The sequence below is a fragment of the Clarias gariepinus genome, chromosome 17, assembly GCF_024256425.1.
Source record: "Clarias gariepinus isolate MV-2021 ecotype Netherlands chromosome 17, CGAR_prim_01v2, whole genome shotgun sequence".
Classification (NCBI taxonomy): Eukaryota; Metazoa; Chordata; class Actinopteri; order Siluriformes; family Clariidae; genus Clarias; species Clarias gariepinus.
This window is the reverse complement of record NC_071116.1, coordinates 8530865-8552358: the sequence shown is the minus strand read 5'-3', so window position 1 is coordinate 8552358 and position 21494 is coordinate 8530865. Positions and strand designations below refer to the sequence as shown.

At 36.4% G+C, this 21494-nt stretch overlaps 2 protein-coding genes across 2 annotated transcripts; both read right to left on the bottom strand.

Moving 5' to 3' along the window:
- Positions 1–502: 502 nt before the first annotated feature.
- Positions 503–14533, bottom strand: depdc1b (DEP domain containing 1B). Its single transcript, XM_053515658.1, has 11 exons — positions 14369–14533; positions 11675–11940; positions 10789–10930; positions 10571–10698; positions 9157–9287; positions 9017–9064; positions 8786–8926; positions 8375–8541; positions 7257–7433; positions 4537–4728; positions 503–2267 (listed from the first exon to the last, which is right to left on the bottom strand). The coding sequence occupies exons 1-11, from the start codon at positions 14414–14416 to the stop codon at positions 2100–2102; spliced, it is 1608 nt and encodes a 535-aa protein (XP_053371633.1). The 5' UTR covers positions 14417–14533; the 3' UTR covers positions 503–2099.
- Positions 14534–14670: 137 nt separating this feature from the next.
- Positions 14671–17639, bottom strand: elovl7b (ELOVL fatty acid elongase 7b). The gene is made up of 8 exons (XM_053516263.1): positions 17544–17639; positions 17020–17111; positions 16734–16924; positions 16416–16496; positions 16248–16304; positions 16035–16140; positions 15805–15941; positions 14671–15679 (listed from the first exon to the last, which is right to left on the bottom strand). The coding sequence occupies exons 2-8, from the start codon at positions 17081–17083 to the stop codon at positions 15458–15460; spliced, it is 858 nt and encodes a 285-aa protein (XP_053372238.1). The 5' UTR covers positions 17084–17111; positions 17544–17639; the 3' UTR covers positions 14671–15457.
- Positions 17640–21494: the final 3855 nt, after the last annotated feature.

Here is a 21494-nt window from a genome sequence, read left to right as displayed (position 1 = left end):
TCCCCTCACACACACTCACACACACTCACAACCAAAAAGGAGAATGGCCAGTTTTAAAGCACCCTGTGACCTATAAATGAGCTGTTTTCCCAATTTTGCAGATGGAACATTAATGAATCTGTTTTATCCATTTCTGATTAATTCAGTAAGTCACATGAATGTAAAAAAAAAAAAAAAAAATCATGAAAAAGAGATTGAGCGATAGTAGTGATAAATGTTTATGTGTAACTTTCATCTATGTTGGTCACATTCCTCTGCTAGCACCTGCTCTATCCCTGAATAAGGTTATCTGTATGTTTTACTTCTACCATATTCTGTTTTACCAACAGCCACTACGCACTTATTTCTGATCAGTCATAGAGAACTTGAGTTTTTCTGTTGTATCATGAGTGAAATGTAAATTTGTGATTTGTGATGTTCAAAAAACGAAACAAAATTACTTCCATATGCAAGTGATTTATTCATATCCTTTTTTTATTACAGCAGTAATCACTGTGCAACTTGTCATACAGTAACAACAACTCCAGCATATCAAAGAATACAAATATACAGCTTGACCCATGTTTAATTTAGTCCTAGCAAACAAAAAATAAGCAGTGATTTAAAGGACTGCATGGGTTTCCCACTATGGGTGTTCCACTTTCATCCTGGAATTAATGAGAATATCATACATGGTAAACACACCCTTCAAAAACAGATCTCATATAACCAGTCAAAAACAAAGTCGGCAATGATCAATACTGTGGCCAAGTAAAAATAATAATAATAATAATACTGTAATTGAGAAAAACATGAAATATACAATGTTAAATACAATGAAGCATCAAAAAAAGTGAAAAATTGTCACAAAGTATATAACCACTGATATACTGTATTTGTTAAGACAAAGATAAATTACTGCAACTGAGTTAATAACACTTACTGTACATTATCAAAACCTGGAAGAATAGTACTGAACCGTCAACTTTGTAGAAGTAATGTAATCAGAAAGTAAATCATGAATTAGGATCACTTAGTAAAGTTGCATGATAAAAAAAATAAAAATAACAGTAAACACCATAGCTATGTTTAATAGGTAAAGTGAGAGCATTTCCATACACACTCTGTATGTGTGTGTGTGGACCTAATAGTGACCCAAAAATTGCTAACAGGAAAAACGAGCAGCCAAAGAGAACAAAATGTTATTATTGTAAAAAACTCTCCATGTGAGACACCAAGACGTCAATATTTTTCCCTCCCAGATGTTCAGTAATAAAACAGCAAGGCTGTGTGATGTTACTCAATATGTAGCACCTCCTTCATTTTTACCACACAAGAGGCCACAGTCTACCATCTTTTTTTCTGTTTGCACTCAAGATTTAAGCTTGATAATTTACTGGCCAAAGTTTACCATAAAAAATGTGTCCTTTACCCTGCAGTGGATTTCTCCTGAATATATTTTATTCGCTACAGGGTTTAACATATGTAATAACTTACATTTAGGTGTAAAAAATACAAAATATTACAGCTCATATATATCAGCACTCCGGCAAAATGGCAATTAGCCTACCCAGCATTTCTTCGGACAGTCAGAGGAAACACATCGAGCATGGGGAGAACATGCAAACTCCACACACACAGACCCAAGCCAGGAATTGAATCTTCAAACCTGGGGGTGTGAGGCCATAGTACCAACCATTACACTACCATGCCACTGATCCAATAAAAGAGATGTAAAAATCAGCCACATGCTTGGACCACAGTCTGCTGTCACCTGAGTGTCATGCATCGCTTATAAATATATGTTAAGAGATTACGTTTTTGGACCAGAAAACTGTAGTGCTACTGTATGTCGTCTTGAAAATAAGACTTCAAGCAGTCATCAGTGGATATCGTTATGATAATATGAGATGCATTAAATTCATAATAATCTGTAATCCAGTGACAATTTTTCCAGTGTAAATATTCCAGCAGTCATGCATTGAGAGAAACCAGAACAATTCCAGTTTTAACCATACTACACATTCCAGAATCTACAGCCTGATAACCATGGGTATGTAGACAGTTTTTTTTTTTTACAGTACTTGGCAGCTTTGTGATGAGCTAACTATATTTTCAGTTCAAGCACGGAAGCTCCAGCTCCTTTGGAAAGGCTGTGTAGACTTCTTTTTCAGGGTGAAGAATGTCAGCTGGGGTTTGATTTTCTGAGGCCTCTCTGGGAAAACTGCAGCTTCGCTCTCAGGTGTAGGAAAGCGTCTGCGGTAGATGTCAGGATACGATCTCTGGAACTGAAGCAGAGAAATTAAATATTAGAAGATTTGTAGACAACGTGTCAAAATGTCAAACACAACAAACTGCTGCAGTTGAAAATACTCAGTAACAACAGGTTAGAAGCTGTATCTAGTCACTCTTCTTTCAGTACCAGGGCTGCATGTTATAGATCTAACATAGACTTGTGTCTCAGCATGTCTCATTCTCAGTGCATCAAGGCAAATCTATTTCCCTACCAAATGTATATGCCTCGGTAAAAAAAAAAGCAGGCCTTTTATGCGTCTAGATTGTCCTTTTCAATACCCATTATACCTCACTTAGATTCTGCCCTCTTGTACTGTTTTCTGAAATTTGTGATAATATTAAGGCCTAGTCTAAATCTACATGGGCATTTTTAAAAACTTGTTTCTGCATTTTGGCAATTCGTCCACATGCAAACTCTGTTTTAGATCACTGACTTTTGGTTATGTCTGTCCAGGTTAAAACTGGTTTTGTTTGTAAGCTCTTGTAGCACATGCGCTACAGTATATCTCCTATGTTTGATGTTGGAGCGTTACGTACTGAGTAAAGGCTTGTTTTCAGGCTTATGATTGACCAACTTGGCTTTGCAGTTACTGTATATCGTCACCTGCTGGTTTGTTTTTACAGGGTGATTTTGCACTTTCGTGATTTTTCTTTTTTTTAGAACAAAGAACAAAAAACTGGTTTTAAAAATACCATTATAGACAAAAATGTAACTAAATATCCACCTATTGTCTGTACATTACATTTCTTTTTTTAAGTGTGCATAGACATGTGAAATCTTGAACTAAACTAGTCTAAAGTTGGGGGTCAGCTGCTGTATTAATGGGACAATCATTGATTCTAGTCAATGATCAGTTTTTTTGAAGGCCATAAGAAGGCCATAAGAAAGCCATAAAAAGTACTGTTTGCAGTTTGCAACAAGCCATGTGGAACTGCCAATCTTCTTATGGCTTTCTTTCAACAATGGTTTTCTTCTTGTCACTCTTCCATAAAAGCCAGATTGTGCAGGACTAATAGTTTTCCTGTGGACACATTCTCTTGGCTACTATTCTGATTCACGCTCTCTGTCAGTTTGGGTGGACGGCTGTGTTGCTAGGTTTGCGACTGTGCCTTACGCTTTCCATTTTCGGATGATGGATTGAACAGTGCTCTGTGAGATGTTCAAAGCTTGGGATTTTTATATTACCTAACCCTGCTTTAAACTTATCCCTGACCTGTCTGGTGTGTTCCTTGGGTTTCATGATGCTGTTTGCTCACTAATGTTACTCTAACAAACCTCTGAGAGCTTCACAAAACAGCTGTATTTATACTGAGATTAAATTACATATAAGTGGACTCTATTTACTAATCAGGTGACTTCTGAAGTCAATTGGTTCCACTGAATGTTAGATTTTTATTTATTATTTTCTTCCACTTTACAATTATGTACCACTTTGTGTTGGTCTATCACAGAAAATCCCAATAAAATACATTTGGTTGTAACATGACAAAATGTGGAACATTTGAGAGGGTATGAATACTTTTGCAAGGCAATGTACTCTGGCCAGATATAGAGCTTTTTGTTAATGACTCATGTTTGGACATATGAGCCGAAGAACATCATAACCACAATGAACTATGAACGTGGGAACCTTATGATATGAGGCTGCTTCTCTGTGAATGGTACTAGGGTGTTATACATGAATAAAAAAACATAAATAAAGGAATATACCATATTATATACTGCATACTGAATCTCATCACCCAAAAAAATTAACTGGGCATAAAAAAATCTATGTTTTAACAAAATAGCTACTCCAAATGTATAGTCAATATCCTGTCTTAACTGCTATTGAAAATATACAAAGAATTTCTTTTAAATTGCAGTCATAATAAAAAGACCATTGTAACCTTGGACACTGAAGATGCTTGAAGGTTTAAAATTGAAGCATTTAAAAGGCTTTAAAAGGCTAATTATGTCTTACTGTACATGTTTTGAAGCTCTGAAGCTTCCAGAGAGAGCTTTGCAACAAACTAAGAAATCTGTTGCATCTGACTATTTTTTAACTTGATAAGTCATATATTTTAAATACTTATGACTACATACTTTTTTTTTTTTTTACAAAAACTATCCAGTCAAAAAACATCCCATGCATAAATTTTAAATTTAATACATTAATAACAAACCCATAACAGAGAATGTTCTGAATACTTACGTCTACTCACTAAGTATTACAAAATTGGAATCCTAAATTCCTAATAATAACCATCAAAAGCTCTAACCTGTTTCAGTTTCTTCTTCTTGTCCTTTATAGACATGGCCTTGTCATGAATGATCCCTTCTAGCAGCTCCACTATTGCTCCTTGGGAGCCATGGACTCTCTGCTCCTCAAACTCCTGCTTGCTGATCTGTTTGCAGAAAGTGTGCTGTGGCGATTCCAGCATGGAGTCTGTGTCTGCACTCGCATACTTTATCTAATAAACAGACGAGAGTGTGACATGACTTGCAGCTTTATTAAGGTCTGTCGTTCTTCCATGTGATACATATACATGGTTTAGCTAGCTATGATCATTTACTAGGGATACACCCACCCCATTTTGGTTATGATGACCAACACTATTATAGACCAATATACTGTATATATATAAGGTCTGATTCAGGTGAAAGGTTACAGGATTACAGAGTTACTTATTCACTGATGATGGGAATATATATATATATATATATATATATATATATATATATATATATATATATATATATATATATATAAAATAGTCTGTAGCTGATTTAAAAACAACATAAGATATAATATATTGTATATTTTGTAAAATGATAAACAATTAATTATTATAAAGACTACACTAAGAATACACAGAATAATACGGATGTTGTACAGTTGACTGCAGAATTACTGGCACCTTTCAGGGAATGGTCAAAACTCATAAAACATTAAATTATCTGCAACAAAAACATTACACATTCATTTATCAATCACTTATTAAAACGATGAAATCTGGTCCAGAACAAATCCAGAAACTCAAAATATCTGCTGTATCACTAAAATGTCCTGAAACACTGAATATTTCAATCACGTATGTGCATGTTGATGAACTCATGCCAGGCATAGCTGATTTCAAAGTTTGACGGCAAAGTTAAAATAGCTGTAACAGACTGTTACTCAGAGACAGAATTAATCAGTTATTTCGACTTATGTTGAGACCAAAAGCACAAAAACAATACAACATTTTATTTTGGAGGAAAAGATCACTTGAAAGGCTGAAATCTGGAGGCAAATAATGTAATAATTATTATTCAAATAATTGTCATTGAGAATTTAACTCATTAAACATTAAGTAGATAAATGTTTAACAGAGGATTTTGCGTTATAATTTCCTGTAGCCAGAGGTGGGTAGTGATGAGTTACATTTACTCTATTGCATTTACTTAAGAAACTTTTTTTTTTTAAACAAATGTACTTTTATGAGATGTTTTACTGCACCATACTTTTTACTTGAGTAGATTTGCGAAGAAGAAACGCTACTCCTACTCCACTACATTCGGCCACACAGCCGTTAATTTTCTAACCATTTAGTCTACACATTAGATATTATTTGTTTTTGCCAGCGAAATGCAGTGGATCTACCACATGACCACACCAATCAGACGTAGCAACAATAATCACCTGACTCCGTTTGACCAATCAGCCGGAATAACAATAACCACATGTAGTCAAATGACTATGCAGAAACGATGCATATAGCAGAAAAAAAATCAGCCGTTGTAGACATGTAGAAGGAAACATGTTGTGGTTACTTGAGTAATATTATTTTGAAGTACAGCTCTTACCCACCTCTGTCTGTAGCTCACACATCTATCATTCTGTGCACCACAATAGGTAGCATTGCAGTTCAGGTGATGCTGTATTTTTAGCAGCCTCGGTTTTGAGGTCAACAAGACAACAGCAATATTTTAACACCTCAGTGGTATAACATAATTCACAGGCAATTTTTTTTATTCACTGTTGCTGAAAGGAAGAAGGTATTGACATTCTTTAAAAGGAACAGCTAATCAGAGTTTAACTTAGGTAAGGGCATTCAAAGTTGAGCTAGCAGACTTGCCAGGTTGGTAAGTTTCCCAGTAACTGGAGTACTTTTATTATCTTCAACTGGAAAAAAAAAAGCCCTGGGCTGATAAATAGGATTATTTTAGTGAAAAACACTGAAACTAAATGTTTTGTGTCTATGCCCCTACAAATGATTTACAAATAAATTCACTCTGATCCAGCTTGATAAACAAGGACGAACATTTTTCCACTTAAACAATTATCTTAACATCTTTCCTGTAACAATACACTGTATGGCCAAAAGGATGTGAACACCTGATCATCAAATCCAAATGATTATTCTCCAAACAGTTGCCAAAGTTGAAACGAAGCTCATACCTAATTCCAGCGTGAAAATACCCCTATGCACAAAGCAATTTCTCTTTACTATGAAGACATGATTTGCCAAATCGTTTTTTTTAAGTCATCTTAACCTCACTCAAAACCTCTAAAATAAACTGGAACACCAACTGCACCCCAGGTCTCCTTGTCCTCCTTGTGTCTCCTAATGCACTTGTGGCTGAAAGATCACATATCCCCAGTGCCATGCTACAAACTCTTGTGGAAAGCCTGATGGTTATTATAACAGCAAAGGAAATGCAGCCGGTGGATATAGTGAAAATCTATAGGTAGGGAGGACTATAACTGGAATTTGAGGCTCATCAAGCACAGTATAAAAGTGAATCACACTAGTTATACATCATAACTGCGTTTCTTGTACACACCAAGGTGATGGATGCACTTTAATTATATTTACCATAAATGCAAACATAAAGCTCCTTGAATTTCCTTTACATACACATGAGTCAATCAGTCAGTCAATCAGTAGCAACGAAAAGAGCCTAATTTAGTGTAATATTCTTATAGTATACTAGTATATGTGAGTGTGAGACTAACCTGAGCTCGTCTCAGGTGGGACAGATGCTCTTGGACGGATCTCTGCAGCTCAGGAGGGACCTTCAGCACGTTCTCGTGGTTGTCCAGCATGAAGTTGACGAGTTTGGTGGCCAGCAGCTCATCCAAGTCCACTTCATCTGATGAACATAAAATGCAGCGGGAGAAAGTCTGGACCATCTAAGATGGAGGAAGTTTAAAAAAAAAGTTGTTCAGAAACTATTTGTACACAAATCAGCCCTAAAACATTTATCATATATATATATATATATATATATATATATATATATATATATATATATATATATATATATAAAACCACTGCTAACCACTACGCCACTATGCCGCCTTATTTACATTTTTATTAATGTAAGTGCACATATAACTGCACAAAAATCTTTTTCACACAGCTGACAAGCAAACATAACACATAATCAAGAAAATGTATCTACACCTATGTGTGCGGTATGTTTACTGTATGCTTAATTTAAAAAAAACTCCTCTAGAAGTGTAATTGGATTGGCAGTGATTGTGGAGACAATGATCTGTGGAAGAATTGCACATTTTAAAAGGTGTAAAAAGATTTCAGAACCTACTGTGCATGTGTTCTACTAAAATGAAGGAAGTTTTGCTGACACTGACACTGTTAAAGTGCTCAGCTAAGCTCTTTTTCATGACTTCCATCCAGGCTTCTCAGTGTTACAATGACGTCATTCAGCATAATAATACTGGTCTCAGTAATACTGATATCACAGAAGCCAGTGAGATGCAAATGAGCGCTCAAACGCTGCCTGTCCACTGCTTCCAATAAAAGACAATAGGAAGTCATTTGTTTTCAGTGGAGAGTCATGACAAGGTTATGAGGTGCAAAAGTGCAGACTTTTCAACTCTGATTAAGCATTATTTGAAAAATAATACATGCAGAAAAGTGAGTTATTAACTCTAGAGCTCATAGTCACACTGAAAACTGGATGAATTGGAATTAAGTCATCCAGGTTAATGAAAAGTGTGTGTATGCAAATACAGCCAACAAAAATCTGGATAACACTCTCACAACAATTAGCAGCTCAAACATTGTAAACAAGAAGCTCATCATAAAGAGAATTGAAGATGCAAATAACCAGGGTCCGTGTTCCAATGGTATCGTTAAGTGGAGGGAGAAGATGATTGTTGCAGGCTTTAGTCATCAGGCGCATTAACAGCTGCAGCTTTCGCCGGTTGGCTGGAGGCAGGAGGAGGCAGCAGACCTGCATCGCCTCGACCGCAATCTGCCGCCGTGGAAGGAGTCCTGAAGAAAGAGAGAGGAATGTCTTCTATAATATCGAGGCTATTCATCCACTTATTATTAAAGGATTTACAGGATGTGCTTTACATATAAGCAATTATGAGCTATAATGGAAGTCAAATGTGCTCCAAAGAACAACAGATTACTGTAATCTGATCTGCCCAGCAATATTAGATCAGATCTATTATAGGGAAATGATGTCATGTCAGTAAATGTTTTATTTCACCGTACTTTGTGTTCATCTTACCAAGAATGCTGACAAAAATTTCATATAGATGAAATGTCAGTAGTGGCTCCTTTAATCTTTGGAAGTGTTCGGCTACGGTTCGAAAAACATCTCGCTCAAAGCCAGGATACATGGGCTGATTACTCTCGTTTCCGTTAGGCCCTGAAACAACATAGAATTACTTCTTTTTTTTTTTTTTAATGAAGTAGTTTTTTTTTTATCAAACATGACAAGAAAGTGTTTTTTACTTACAATTTGCCAAGCATTTCATTGCAGATAAAACCCAATGAGGAAGATCCTCTATAAAACACCAGATGGCACTATTATCAAACAAATATTTACACGAACAAAGAATACGTTCGAATTCGAGTTGATTTTCATAGGGTCCTCACCTGCTTTGTTCTTCAAAACAACGATGCCCTGTTTGTTGACGCTGAACACGTTGTGGACAATGTGCTTGGGGTTCAAGAGCTTGGCATCGACGACACCGTCTAGAGACTGGAACCCCAAAACGCTCTGTAAACTAATTAACCACAGTGTTAATAGATTTTATAATGATCAGTAGAGAAATTAATCAGCAAATTTTGCTCCCTAGTGTATTCAGGAAGTAACAGCACCAGGGAGCATGCCTAGTCACAAGATTAGGTTGCCACAAAAAAGAAAACATCAAAACAGTGACCAATGGTACAACTATGCGATGTGATAGATCTGTAATCAACCTGCATGTATGTACGTATGTTAAATTTGTCTAATTCCCAAGCGCAGTTAAATTCTTAGATCTGATTAGTCTTACGACAGATGCTTCATGTTTAACGAAGCTTCGCCCCTCAAATTCATGGGAGCACATCACCAAGGCAACCAATAACACCTGGGCTAACTCATCAAGATTAATATTTTTTTTAAACACTAAATGAATGACATGCAAGTAAAAAACACAGCCCATGGGTGAGAGTTAGCTGTTGACACAGACAAATATCATGATACAGAGCAAACAGCAACGTGGCAAGTAATGTAGTTAACATTTGCTCAGTCGCAGGGTAGCAAAACGTACTTAAACCTTAACCCTAACTGTAAAAGATAGAAAACATGAGAGTTCAGCTTTGCACACCGTTTCACTGCATTCCTAAATTAAATTAAAAAAGAATGGTTTTCATCCATGTACACTAATGAGTTTATTAGTAAAGATGTTCCACGATTCGCTAGATCATTCAGAATTTTTATTTATAAAAGCAGAAAAAAAACATGTTCTTTATTTTTAATTGGATAGTATGTATAACAAACCAACAGCCTGGACATGAAATCTGCTTGTCCCGAGCTACTCTTAGAGAATTTGTTATGAATTACATATTAAATGAAACGAAAAAATGTTTAATTTAGATTAAATTAAAGATAAAATTAAGTAAAATGAAAACAAATGTTTTGCTGCGACAGCCGGCAAAATGCCTAAAGATACAATTTAAAAAATAGTTAAAATTAGTAAACCTCAGCAGCAAACTCATTTCCCCCCCCTCGTCTGTTCCAACCATTCAGCATTCAGCATCTCCAGTATACTACTCACCGGCCTGATCATCTGTCATCATCAGGCCCTGTCTTTTACTGGTTCATGCCCTAAGTTAAATATTTTTCATCATTCTTGTATGACTTATAACTCACTGAGTGGCTTAACAAACCAAAAACATATTTTTTGGGGGGATGAGCCTCAAGAATACATTAAAAATACAATCAAATTTGCCTCTGTTGACACAAAACAGAACTACATATATACAGACATAAACTCTATGCATTATTTTCAGATTTAATACTTACTGGTTCAGAGTCATCGTCTTCCATATCTGGTCTACATGCTTCTGTGTGACGTCTCTCCTTCGAACGAGCTTGCACTCAGGAACTTCCCCTATGGCGATACTGTGCCTCTTGTTCCATGCGACAGAATTCTAGAACATAACAGAAGAACAGGAACTCTGAACAAAGGTTCTCAAACAACTTTTAATACATTTTTACAAATTCGACCCCAAATGCCTTACCAAAACAAGCGGCTTTATGGGTATCATCGAGGGCAACTGTGTGTCCTCACCATCGTCCCATCGTAGTGTCTGTGAAACAAAGTCTCTTTGCGCCAAAGGCATACGCTTAGGGACAGGCTTGAGGGGTGATGTTGGAGGAAATCTAATACGACACAAAACAAAACCTATTTACCCGTACACCTTAAAAGTACGTAAGACATAAAACAAAATTCAACTCAATTCAATTTTTGTAAATTTTGTATAGCACTTTTAACAATTGTCATTGTCGCGAAGCAGCTTTACACAATTAAAAGAATTATTTAAGTTCATATGAAATGTGAATGTGTATAAATCAAATTGATAATATTGTCCCTGATGAGCAAGCCGAGGACTGTGGCAAAGGAAAAACTCCCAGGAAAAACTTAATTTTATATATATATATATATATATATATATATATATATATATACAACGACCGTTCAAGTCAAACCAGGACTTGTAATAAAACTTCTCATGAATTAAGCTATAAATAAATTTGAAATTTTCAGAAGATTTCATGCACAGTAAAGTGATAAGACTATTAGATTAAGGAACCCTTAAAATCATGATGTTGATGCCATACAGTCCTGACCTTGCTTCAAGTGATTTCCACACGTTTTGGCCATAAAATGTTTTCAGGGAAGCCAGAGTCATATAATGGCTCCGGCATACTAAGAAAACTTTCTACCTTGATGGTATCCAAGCACTCGTGAAACTCTGGAATAAGTACATTAGTGTAGCAGGAAATTATATAGGGAAATAAAAGAAGTTTTACTCTCAGAAGTGTTGTCTTATTATGCAAAATCAAAAGTCCTGGTTTGGCTTGAACACCCTCGTACTTTACATCTAGTAATTTACAGCTCAGCACCTGTATAAGCGGCCGTTGTCGTCAAAATCTTCTTTCCCGTATCGTCCTTTGACATCTTCAATCACGTGGTTCTTAAGGAACTTCCTTAGCAGCTGTAGAGACTGATAGCGGGTCACCTCAGGCCCGAAGTTCTGGTTACGCTTTAGCAGCTCGTGGAGATAATCAACGGCTTCAGATCCGGAAAAGCTGTTATCATAACTACGAAAATGAGCCCAGTGTCGTCTGAGTGGCATCCCTCCACGGAAAAGCTTGATGGTTTCATTCCACTGAAAAACGCAAGACAAAAAAGAGAGTGCACTGAGACTGCACTGAAAACCCTTTGCAGGTGTGATCCTCCACTGATATAAGCATGCCACAGTGATTTGTGACATGGTTCTAAACAAGCCACTTAAAGATAAGTCTGACAGATAAACATGTGTCATGTGCGTATCTTTGAAAAAAAAAACAGGTCTGATGGCCAAATGTTTATATAAAGACAGACTAAACAAGACATGGTTGTGGTGGTTTAAGTGAATTGCTGAAACTCTTTGGCTCGTGCCCGAGATGTCTTTTAGCCCATGTTACAAACAAATTATTGTCCAGCTATTACCTAGAACTAGGCTACGTTTAAACTTAGTCATCTTTATCATTAGAATGCATTTTCAATGTTGCCCAACACATAGTTGTATGCCCAGCATAAGCCATTTAAATTTAAGACATGTATTTGCTTACTTCTGATGCTGTGCACAGCTATATTGATTTGGCATTACTCTGGCCCCTCAGGGCATGACTCCACAAGACCACTGGGTGTGTGCTCTGGTGTCTGGCACCGGGAAGTTATTGGCATATCCTTTGGGTGATGTGGGTTGCGGGTGGGGCCTCCACGGTTGTTTGTCAGGCGCAACCCATGGGTCGTCAAAAAGATTGGGATCTGGGGAGCTTGAGGCCGCAGAGCTCAGTGCATGGCCTTTTATCGTGGCCAGCATTGACCTATTTCCACAATTTGTGCTACATTAGCTTTTCTTTAGTACTGGATGCGACAGGTTTTTGGTCTGTGTGGGCCTGGATGAGACTTGGGTACACATGATCCTGTCACCAGTTTACTGTTGTAAAATCGATAATCAATGTTAATGTTATGGCTGATCAGTGTATATGGCCACATCAGCACATGCATGTCGATGCATACCAGACGTCATTCAAGGATCGACTAATCAACTACACGATTGTCCTAGCTGGAAACTTCTACCTGTTTTTAAATAAAGGAACTGCATGCTAGCCACTAATCCACCAATAATATAATAGATTATGAAACGGCAAGGTGTCCTTGTATATATATCCTTTTATCACCTTCACTCACTCATCGTGTATATCGCTTTATCCTGTATTCAGGGTTGTGGAGGGCCTGGAGCCTATCCCAGGAGACTTAGGGCATGAGGCGGGTACATCTTGAACAGGGTACCAATTCATCACAGGGCACACATTCCTACACAGACTACAGGCAATTTGGGAACATCAATTAGTCTAATCTGCATGTCTGTGGGAGGAAACCCAGCATCAAATCGAACCCGGAGCCTGGAGGTGCAAGGTGACAGTGCTAACCACTAAGCCACAGTGCCGGCTTTATTTCCTTTTACAACCTTCCTAATTTGTTTATACTTGCAACAAATTTAAAACTTAGCTCACTTAGTAGAACCAACACCCTTTGCTACATACATTCTGTGTTGGATTTTTTTATTAAGGGAGTTTTATAATCTTTCCATTGTTTAAATTGACAGCACTCTTGTTACAGCCAAGTTTCCTTTCAGTCCAGCAGCTTGTTACGGTCTGTAAGCACTCTTTTAGAACTGCAGACTAATTTGCATTTTTCTTTAAGACTTGTCCCAGCATTTGTTGTTTTCGTCCAAACTGTCCAACCAAGCCAAGCCTTTACTGCCGGTGAAGCTGCACTGCAATCTGGACCATCTTGAGTCCAGTACACAAACATCTCTTAGGAAGAAATTTCACATTGTGAATAAGAGGGGGGAAATGATTTTAGATTTATACAAACAGTAAAACCTGACTGTATGCATACTCCTTCAGTATTTATGGCCAGTGGACCTGCGTTAGTGATGACCTTCTTTGACTACTCACAGGGGTAACAATAAAGCACCAAACGACTAATTAGCACCACAACAAAACACACATTACAGTGTGAACAAATGTAATGCGTTTCAGGGAGGATCTTTGCTTTAAGGCTACTACACCTTTCATGACAGTGGAGTTTGAAGCCATTATGAAGCCAAAGCTCCAGGAAGAAGCCAGTGCTTGTGTATTTAACAGAAAATACAACCGAATTACTGACACAACAAAGCGCTAAGTGTGAGACACTGCACTGGGAGTTCATTACATGACTTTCATATACAGTCAGACGCCAGGCAGCTATTGGCAGGAGAAAATACAAGTCATACTTCGCGCTAACGAGCTGCAAAAACTATTACAGTTCACCAGGACTAATTTAAACTTGGCATTTGGGGACCTTGATAAAACTTTTTTTTGCAAAAGCCCCCCGAATGCTGGAATACTTCTTAGCTATAACGCGAAGTCATTGGCGTTGTTTGGGCAACCTTAAAAAAACGCAACACCGTATAATTTGGCAAAACCATAATTTTGTACTTTACGTACTCACTCGTGTACCAGCGCAAGAGGCGTGCGTGCGTGCGCGCGCCCGAAACTTACCAACTTCGTTGCCCTGTACGGACCGGGGCCGATCATACTTCCATCCATTTTTAATCCTGTTATGAGTAAACCTTTTAAAACTAGACTAAATTTAAAATCTGTTTCATGTCCATCGAATTTCCTCGTATCTACTTCCTAATTATTGCTATACAGTAGGGAGGCACGCTTGGTTTTGAAACTGGACAAACTGGTTCAGGCAACGTGATTGGATACTGCGTCATGACGTGCCGACCCGGTTGTACTATATATGGTCATAGAAGACTTCCGGTATGGATTAGCAACAAATCCACAAAACAAAGGAATGTATTGACAAATAATTTATTTTGAGGAATAAAAAAGTACAATTTTTCCATTTAACAAAATTAAAGTATAAATATAACGCTGTAAAGAAATACAAAAACATGTAATACACAAGGAAAAGAAAACACGAGTCTCCATAGATCACTGGCATACTTGGTTCTTTGAAGAACACACATACCTCAGTCAGACTTTTTTCTTTTTTTAAAAGTAGTTAAACAAAAGGTTATTTTAGAAGTTAAACACTGAAAATAAAAATTTCAAAAGCTCAAATTGAACCCCAGCGGTCACTTTTGCCACATTTAATCTAGGACTCAAGCGTTAGTTATCAGTCATGCTCTTCATTGGAGAAAGGAGCTAAGGTTTGCTTAAGGAACGTCCAAAGTAAAAAGCAAAGCCTTCACTGCCCTTTCAGTGGCCAACAGCATTAAAAACATGTACCGCCGCTCTCACAATCCATGAAATCAGTTAAACCAGCAGTAGGTCATATTCTAAAGCTGGGCTTAAAACGTACAAATGAAGGGTAGATTAAAAAAATATATATTTATACATGTTGTACCCCATAAACATTTCAGAACCCGAGTGAAGACGATACAAACCACGATCCACATCTTCAGTGTAAAACCACATGTGCTAGTTGGGCAAGAGGCTAGTCATTCAGTGAAAAAGTGGCATTCCACAAAGTTTTAACATAAAACACAGTGGGTGACTTTTCTGAAATGGTTAAAGGAAACTAAAGCAAATTTAAAAGCTGCAGGATCTTCACTTATGGGCGGCATCAGCATTCAAAAATTATTCTGTCTTCTGTGCACGTTGCAGGAAGCTTGCTCCATTCTGAAGGGCTTTGGGCAACCTCTTACCCTTGGTGTATGCATGGTAGTAGAAATTGAGGAAGAGGACCAGGAATATGAGCCCATACAACCCAATGATGTAGAGGAATACTGGGAACTGGTAAGGGCAATCCTTCATGAAAAAAAACTGGCCAATGTGGATGGTCACCATCATAAACTGAACCTAAAGACAAAACTTAAGTTAGTTTCAGCACACAGAGAAAAACTAAATTTTAAATCAATGTCCAAATTCTACAGGAAGCCACATGTAAAACCCACCATGCAATATAATAGGAAAACATGACTTACAAGCTGAATGGTGGTCATGTACTTCTTCCACCAGAGGTACTTCTGATAGGCAGGGCCCATAGCAGACAAGGCATAGTAGGTGTACATGATCACATGGACACAACAGTTCAGTAGGGCATGAAAGGTTCCCAGACCTCCTAAAGAGAATGAGCAATTTAAAGACCTTGTTAGCTTGTTATTTACTCAAGTTATTCCTCTTGACCGAAAAGTAGAACACCTAAATAAACTACCTGCAGCAAACTTAACTCCAAACCACCATGTGAATGGCATGATTGAGTGATGGTACACATGGAGGAAAGTGACTTGGCTGTTCTTTTTTCTCAGCACAAAGAAAATCTGTTAAAAAAAGAAAAAAAAGGGGGGGGGCAAGTAAGTAACATCACTAGGACTTCACAGCAACAAGAGGTTACAAAACAAGATCATGCCAAAAACGTAGCACTTACAGTATCCAACATCTCTATGAACTTAGAGAAGTAGTACAGCCAGCAAGTCCATGCCATCTAGAAAAATAATAATAATGTCAAATAACCATGCCTCAGGAAAGATTTTTGATGAATGAGTTAATCCCCCCCCCCCCAATAAAAAAATAAAAAGTTAGTTTTTTGTTTTACCCTGAGAGCCTGTGGTGAGCTGGAGTAGTCCACAATGTCACATCTGTACGAGTACCCATTGGCCCAGCCAGACATGAGAAACTGGGGGGAGAAAAATAACATACACATTGCTCTTCATTAACATAATGGCATACACAAACCCACACCCTTCCACACCTTCATTTTTAAAATCAGGTTCTTACTGACAGCTCAAGAATTCTTACCCCTCCCAAAAAAAAAAAAAAAAAAAAAAAAACCCTGCTTGTGTCTAATATCATGAACATCTCATTTAAGTACTGAAACTTTTTACAGTCACCGAATACACAAGCTGTTTCCTACCTCATAAATCATGTAAAGGGAAAACACGACTATGCTAAAGTTGTAGATAATCATAGGCCGCTTGAGGTCAAAAGGTTTGCGGTTCTCCATCAGACGAGGTCCGAGTGTCTTGACAAAGTAGATGTAGGAAAGGATGATTATGGTTTGCGGAAACGGGGAGGACATAAGGGGCCAGTCCTCAACTCTTGGATCTACAAAGAAACAAGACAAACTTAAGACTTTAGATTCCTTAGATTAACTGGGATTTTATTGGAGAAGGTGAAAATATTGTATAAAACCGGCTCACCTGCTTCTTTAAGCAACTCATCATAAAGCAAGGCAGCACTTGAGGTCAGTTTGTTGAACTCCATCCTCCACTTTAAAGAGTCTTACTTGGTCCTGGAACAGTAACCCATGTCAGTACAAAGAAGGAGAAGGAAAGGGGGGAAAAGAAAAAGAAAAAAAAATACGCCTAAAAAAAAACTGGAAAATCAGCTTATTGTTTATCAGATCTAATCAGTTAACAGAAACAATTTTAAAAAGCCTACATGGAAGTAGATTTCTTTTCACCCACATTTTAAAATCAAGGTCAGCCAACTAGATGATGAAAGAGGTAGTGTTAACAGGGTCTACAGGTTGCGCTCATAAGGAGAGAGAGAAACTTGCGTCTAAAACCGCTCCCAAGTTTGTTCTTTACAACCGTCTCCAAGCACAGGAGCGATCATTAAACCGGTCTTTTCACAAAACTCAACGGCTTATCGAACACATTTCAACGGTACAGCTGTAAATAAAGCTTAACAAAACGATGTACAGGAAAACCACAGGACTTACCTCAATGCTCTTTTTTTCCCTTTATCTCAAGTGCCTTTTAATCCCACCTTCCTCTTTGCTCTTGCTAACTAAAGTAAATGACTACTGAATCCCAGGCCCTGACAACCTGCGCTAAATACCAGTTCACCTGTTCCGAGGCCCCGCCCACAATCAGGTGGGGGCGAGCAGGAAAGAAAGTTCCGGAATTCGAGCCGAAACTCTCTTCGGTAGCCATTCCCCAACACCCCCCCCCCCCGTCTGTCTGTCTCGTTTAAAGGCTAAAAACGCGTAAAAATGTTTCTGGCGATCATACACTTAAACATTTAATGTTAAAAACATTTATATTTCTTCAATTTTTGTGCCTTTTTTATCTGTCTTCTTCAGAAAATGATCGTGGCTGTGATAAACGTTTTCTTTGCATATTGTAAACTGATAAGCAAAGTACAGGTAAACACTCCATATAAAAAATATCATGTATAGCTATACTATGTGAAGATTTAATATTAAACTTGAAGCCCTAAAGACTTTTTGTGCCTTGAACATGTTTTGCCTTGCAGGATATTTTCGATAGTGTGACTGTAACTATATATATATATATATATATATATATATATATATATATATATATATATATATTAAATTAAATCTTTAAATTATTGCTGCCCAAAAATGATCGAAAATGTGTATTTACATACATAATTTTTTTATAATCATATTATACTGTAATATAAATATAGCAACCATGAACACATTTTCGGGGTTACAGTAGGCCTATGTCTTGTTTTAAAAGAAAGAAAGATTTCTAGATAAACTGTATATGAGTGTGGACACTTTTAATAAAAGGGTTTATTTTCATGTTAAATTAATTTTTTTAATAAATCAGCAGTGTCTACTTGAACTCAATTAGAGAATTTCCTAAATCACTAGGCAACAAATTAACATATTAGAGCCATGCACATACTGTGCCTAACCATGCCTGAATGATTTTCTAATCAGAAAATGTATATATATATATATATATATATATATATATATATATATATATATATATATATACTGTATATACATTTTCTGAATAGTAAAATCATTTAAACATAGAATAAGCATATACAGTATATGTCCCAGTCAGTGAAAACCGAGCTAAATAATGTATGTATGTATAATGTATAATGTATAATATACCACTGCATATGTTTTTATGTAGAAAATAGTGAATCACAAATAAACATCAGGTTTTCACAGACTGGGTCACATACTGTTGGCCCATGGTCCAAGATGTAACTTTAGAAAATTGTTAGTATATTTTAGATTAATTAGTTAGAACAGTTTTTGCTGTTAAACTGTTAAATAGAGGTAAGATATTATATACAGTATAATAAGTACAGTAAGATGTACATTATGAACAAAAACAATATTATATGCCAAGCATTCTTCTTATTTAATTATCACAAAAAATAAAATATTAATAAACACTTTAAAATATATATGCATTTTAACATTCCTGATTTGTAATCTTTAGGGAGTTTTGGAGAGGTGAGAGAGAAAGGAAAAAATATACAAACTAATTGATACTGGAGGGTGTGACATTAGGCAAATGTGGACTGCTTGACATGTAAAAGAATTGAAACTGATCTATGGATTAGACCTCTTTTCCACTTGGATCTATTTCTGTACGATGGGTTTCACTCATTTAACACCTAGGTTTGACTAATGAAAGCCTGTGTGCATTATAGTGGCCCACCAAAATATGTAAAATGCCCCTGTAGTTACATAAACTGTAATTACTCACGTAATTACAGCAGCATGAGCACTGGCAAGGACAAATAAATGAAAGTGTTTTTCATTTTTTCACATACAAAACAAAAATTCTCATGAAAAATAAACATTACTCATTTTATTTATTACTTTTATTATTATGTAAGATTACTCATTTTACAAATACAGTATAATCTAACGTGTAAATAATTGTAGGTTATTTGTATAAAATTATAAAAAGTCTATTTAATATTATACCATATAGACTGCAATGAAATGCTGTCACATTCATTAATAATTTTCACATTCATATAATTCTGATTATGGTTGTGTACTTTACAAATAAAAGTGAATTTAAATTTGATTTGATCCAGGGTAAATTTCCACCTCATGCCCATTGAGGGTGTTGCTCTACATATAGCATGACCCTGGCTTAAGATAAAGAGTTAATAATGTTTAACAAATGAACACCTCAACAAAAATATGACAAAGAAACATTCAAGACATCTACACTTTTGGCAAAAGAGGTTCCTTGAAGCATCATGTTACAACCTGTGCTATGACAAGCATTTCCGGTCCAGACTGTCTCTGATCAGCAAGGTACACATACACATTCAGCTTAGTTTATCAGTTAAAATTTTCTATACAGTATATAGGCATAATATTATAAGCAAATTTCTTTTACCCAAATTTTTTGGGGGATTTAGAGACTCTTTGTATGGATACTGAAACTGAAAAAATTTGTGATAAAAGATCATACAGATTGGTCCCCAAGTAATTGTCACCAAATAAATTAAGTTTTTACACAAATGCTGGACTTTGTCCTAGTCAGTGGACTTTTGAATACAAAATCTGAAATAAAAGAATCAGTCCTGAATCAAAGTTCCAATCAGCAAGTGAACACTGTAGTATTTTTTTGCTAAAGAACTCCAAGTAGAAACTTGGGTGTTGGTGTTCCAGAGACAGAAGGAAACCAGTCTATCTGGATCTGTAAGGACAGGGTCAGATTCCCTTCATTGCAATGAGATGTGTAGCACCATCACTCTTTGTTTGTGAGCGGAAATATGAACAAAATGATCCAAGAACTATAACATGATGTTGTGAGGTTTTCTCCAAAATCGCAAAAGCATGCAAGTAAGTTGACTAGCTATGCCAAATTAACTTTACATGTGAACAAGTTTGTGAATTTGTGTTTGTGTGTGCAAGATGTCCCATCATGATTTATTCCCATTTTACAGTCAGGATTCTCAGTTCTCAGGATATTCTAAAAAGCTGGAACAAACAACCAGTCCTTTAATTTCATTGAACTGTTTGTTTCTTAGGCTTTTTTATGTTTAAGAGTTTAGCAGAATACTATATATGCCTGTGTCAATGAATGAATGTGTGGTGTATATATAAGTGCTTTTACTGAGACAGAGAAGTATCTAACACTAACTTTTGCCCTGAATAGTAAAACATCATCAAAAACTTCGTGTACTGTTGGGAAACAATAAATTTAATCTAGTACTCTAAATGATCCCTCAGTTTGTCCCTTTTAGAGAAACCCTCTGATTGTCCCTTTTAGTAAGCAAAAATCTACAACAGGGTTTTCTTTTATAAAAGACCATTGACCCTAAGTTGACATACAAAGCCATTAGCTATCTGATACTGTAAATCCTTAAGAAACCCTTTTCTCCTAAGAGTCTAAGCTGATGTAGAACACAAAAAGAGGCAAAGGGAAGATGTTTTTATACATGTGTAAAAAGGTATGCAAACTGGTGTGGCAGGTTTTGCCGGTTCAATCCTGAGCATGGGTGTGCACTTTTATCAAATTCCCTGCTGGTCATTCTTACACACCAAAATCAGACAGAAATTCATTAAGAATATTAAAAACAGCAATGTTTTAGTAGTAATATGATTTTTAACAATCATATAGCATTAAACTTTATGTTACACAAATTGTATGTGGTGAAGTCTACGGTAGATGGAAATAAACAAAAAACAGGATTTTTACACATAACAGTCATACTCCATAGCCATGTACATTAAGAAAACACAACAGGAATCTTAATAATTATTATACTGTACAACAGCATTAAGGTAAACTATAGTAGAGTGCTCACTCACTGTTGCATTCTGAAGCATCAGCATCCTTGAAACATATATGGATATTTTAAATTTATACTGTCAAATTAAAGAATATAGACAAATCCAGGTCTGTGGTAAATAATAGTCTGT

Bases quoted from the DNA above. Each gene is read 5' to 3' on its own strand.
- depdc1b (XM_053515658.1), bottom strand. From the start codon at position 14,416: ATGGATGGAAGTATGATCGGCCCCGGTCCGTACAGGGCAACGAAGTTG. The intron at 10,931-11,674 runs GTGCTGAGCTGT...GTGTCGTATTAG, and splicing joins GACAACGGCCGCTTATACAG to ATTTCCTCCAACATCACCCC. The intron at 8,542-8,785 runs GTAAGATGAACA...CTCTTTCTTCAG, and splicing joins AATTTTTGTCAGCATTCTTG to GACTCCTTCCACGGCGGCAG.
- elovl7b (XM_053516263.1), bottom strand. From the start codon at position 17,083: ATGGAGTTCAACAAACTGACCTCAAGTGCTGCCTTGCTTTATGATGAG. The intron at 16,925-17,019 runs GTGAGCCGGTTT...GTTTCTTTGTAG, and splicing joins TGAGTTGCTTAAAGAAGCAG to ATCCAAGAGTTGAGGACTGG. The intron at 16,305-16,415 runs GTAAAACAAAAA...TTATTTTTCTAG, and splicing joins GCTCACCACAGGCTCTCAGG to ATGGCATGGACTTGCTGGCT.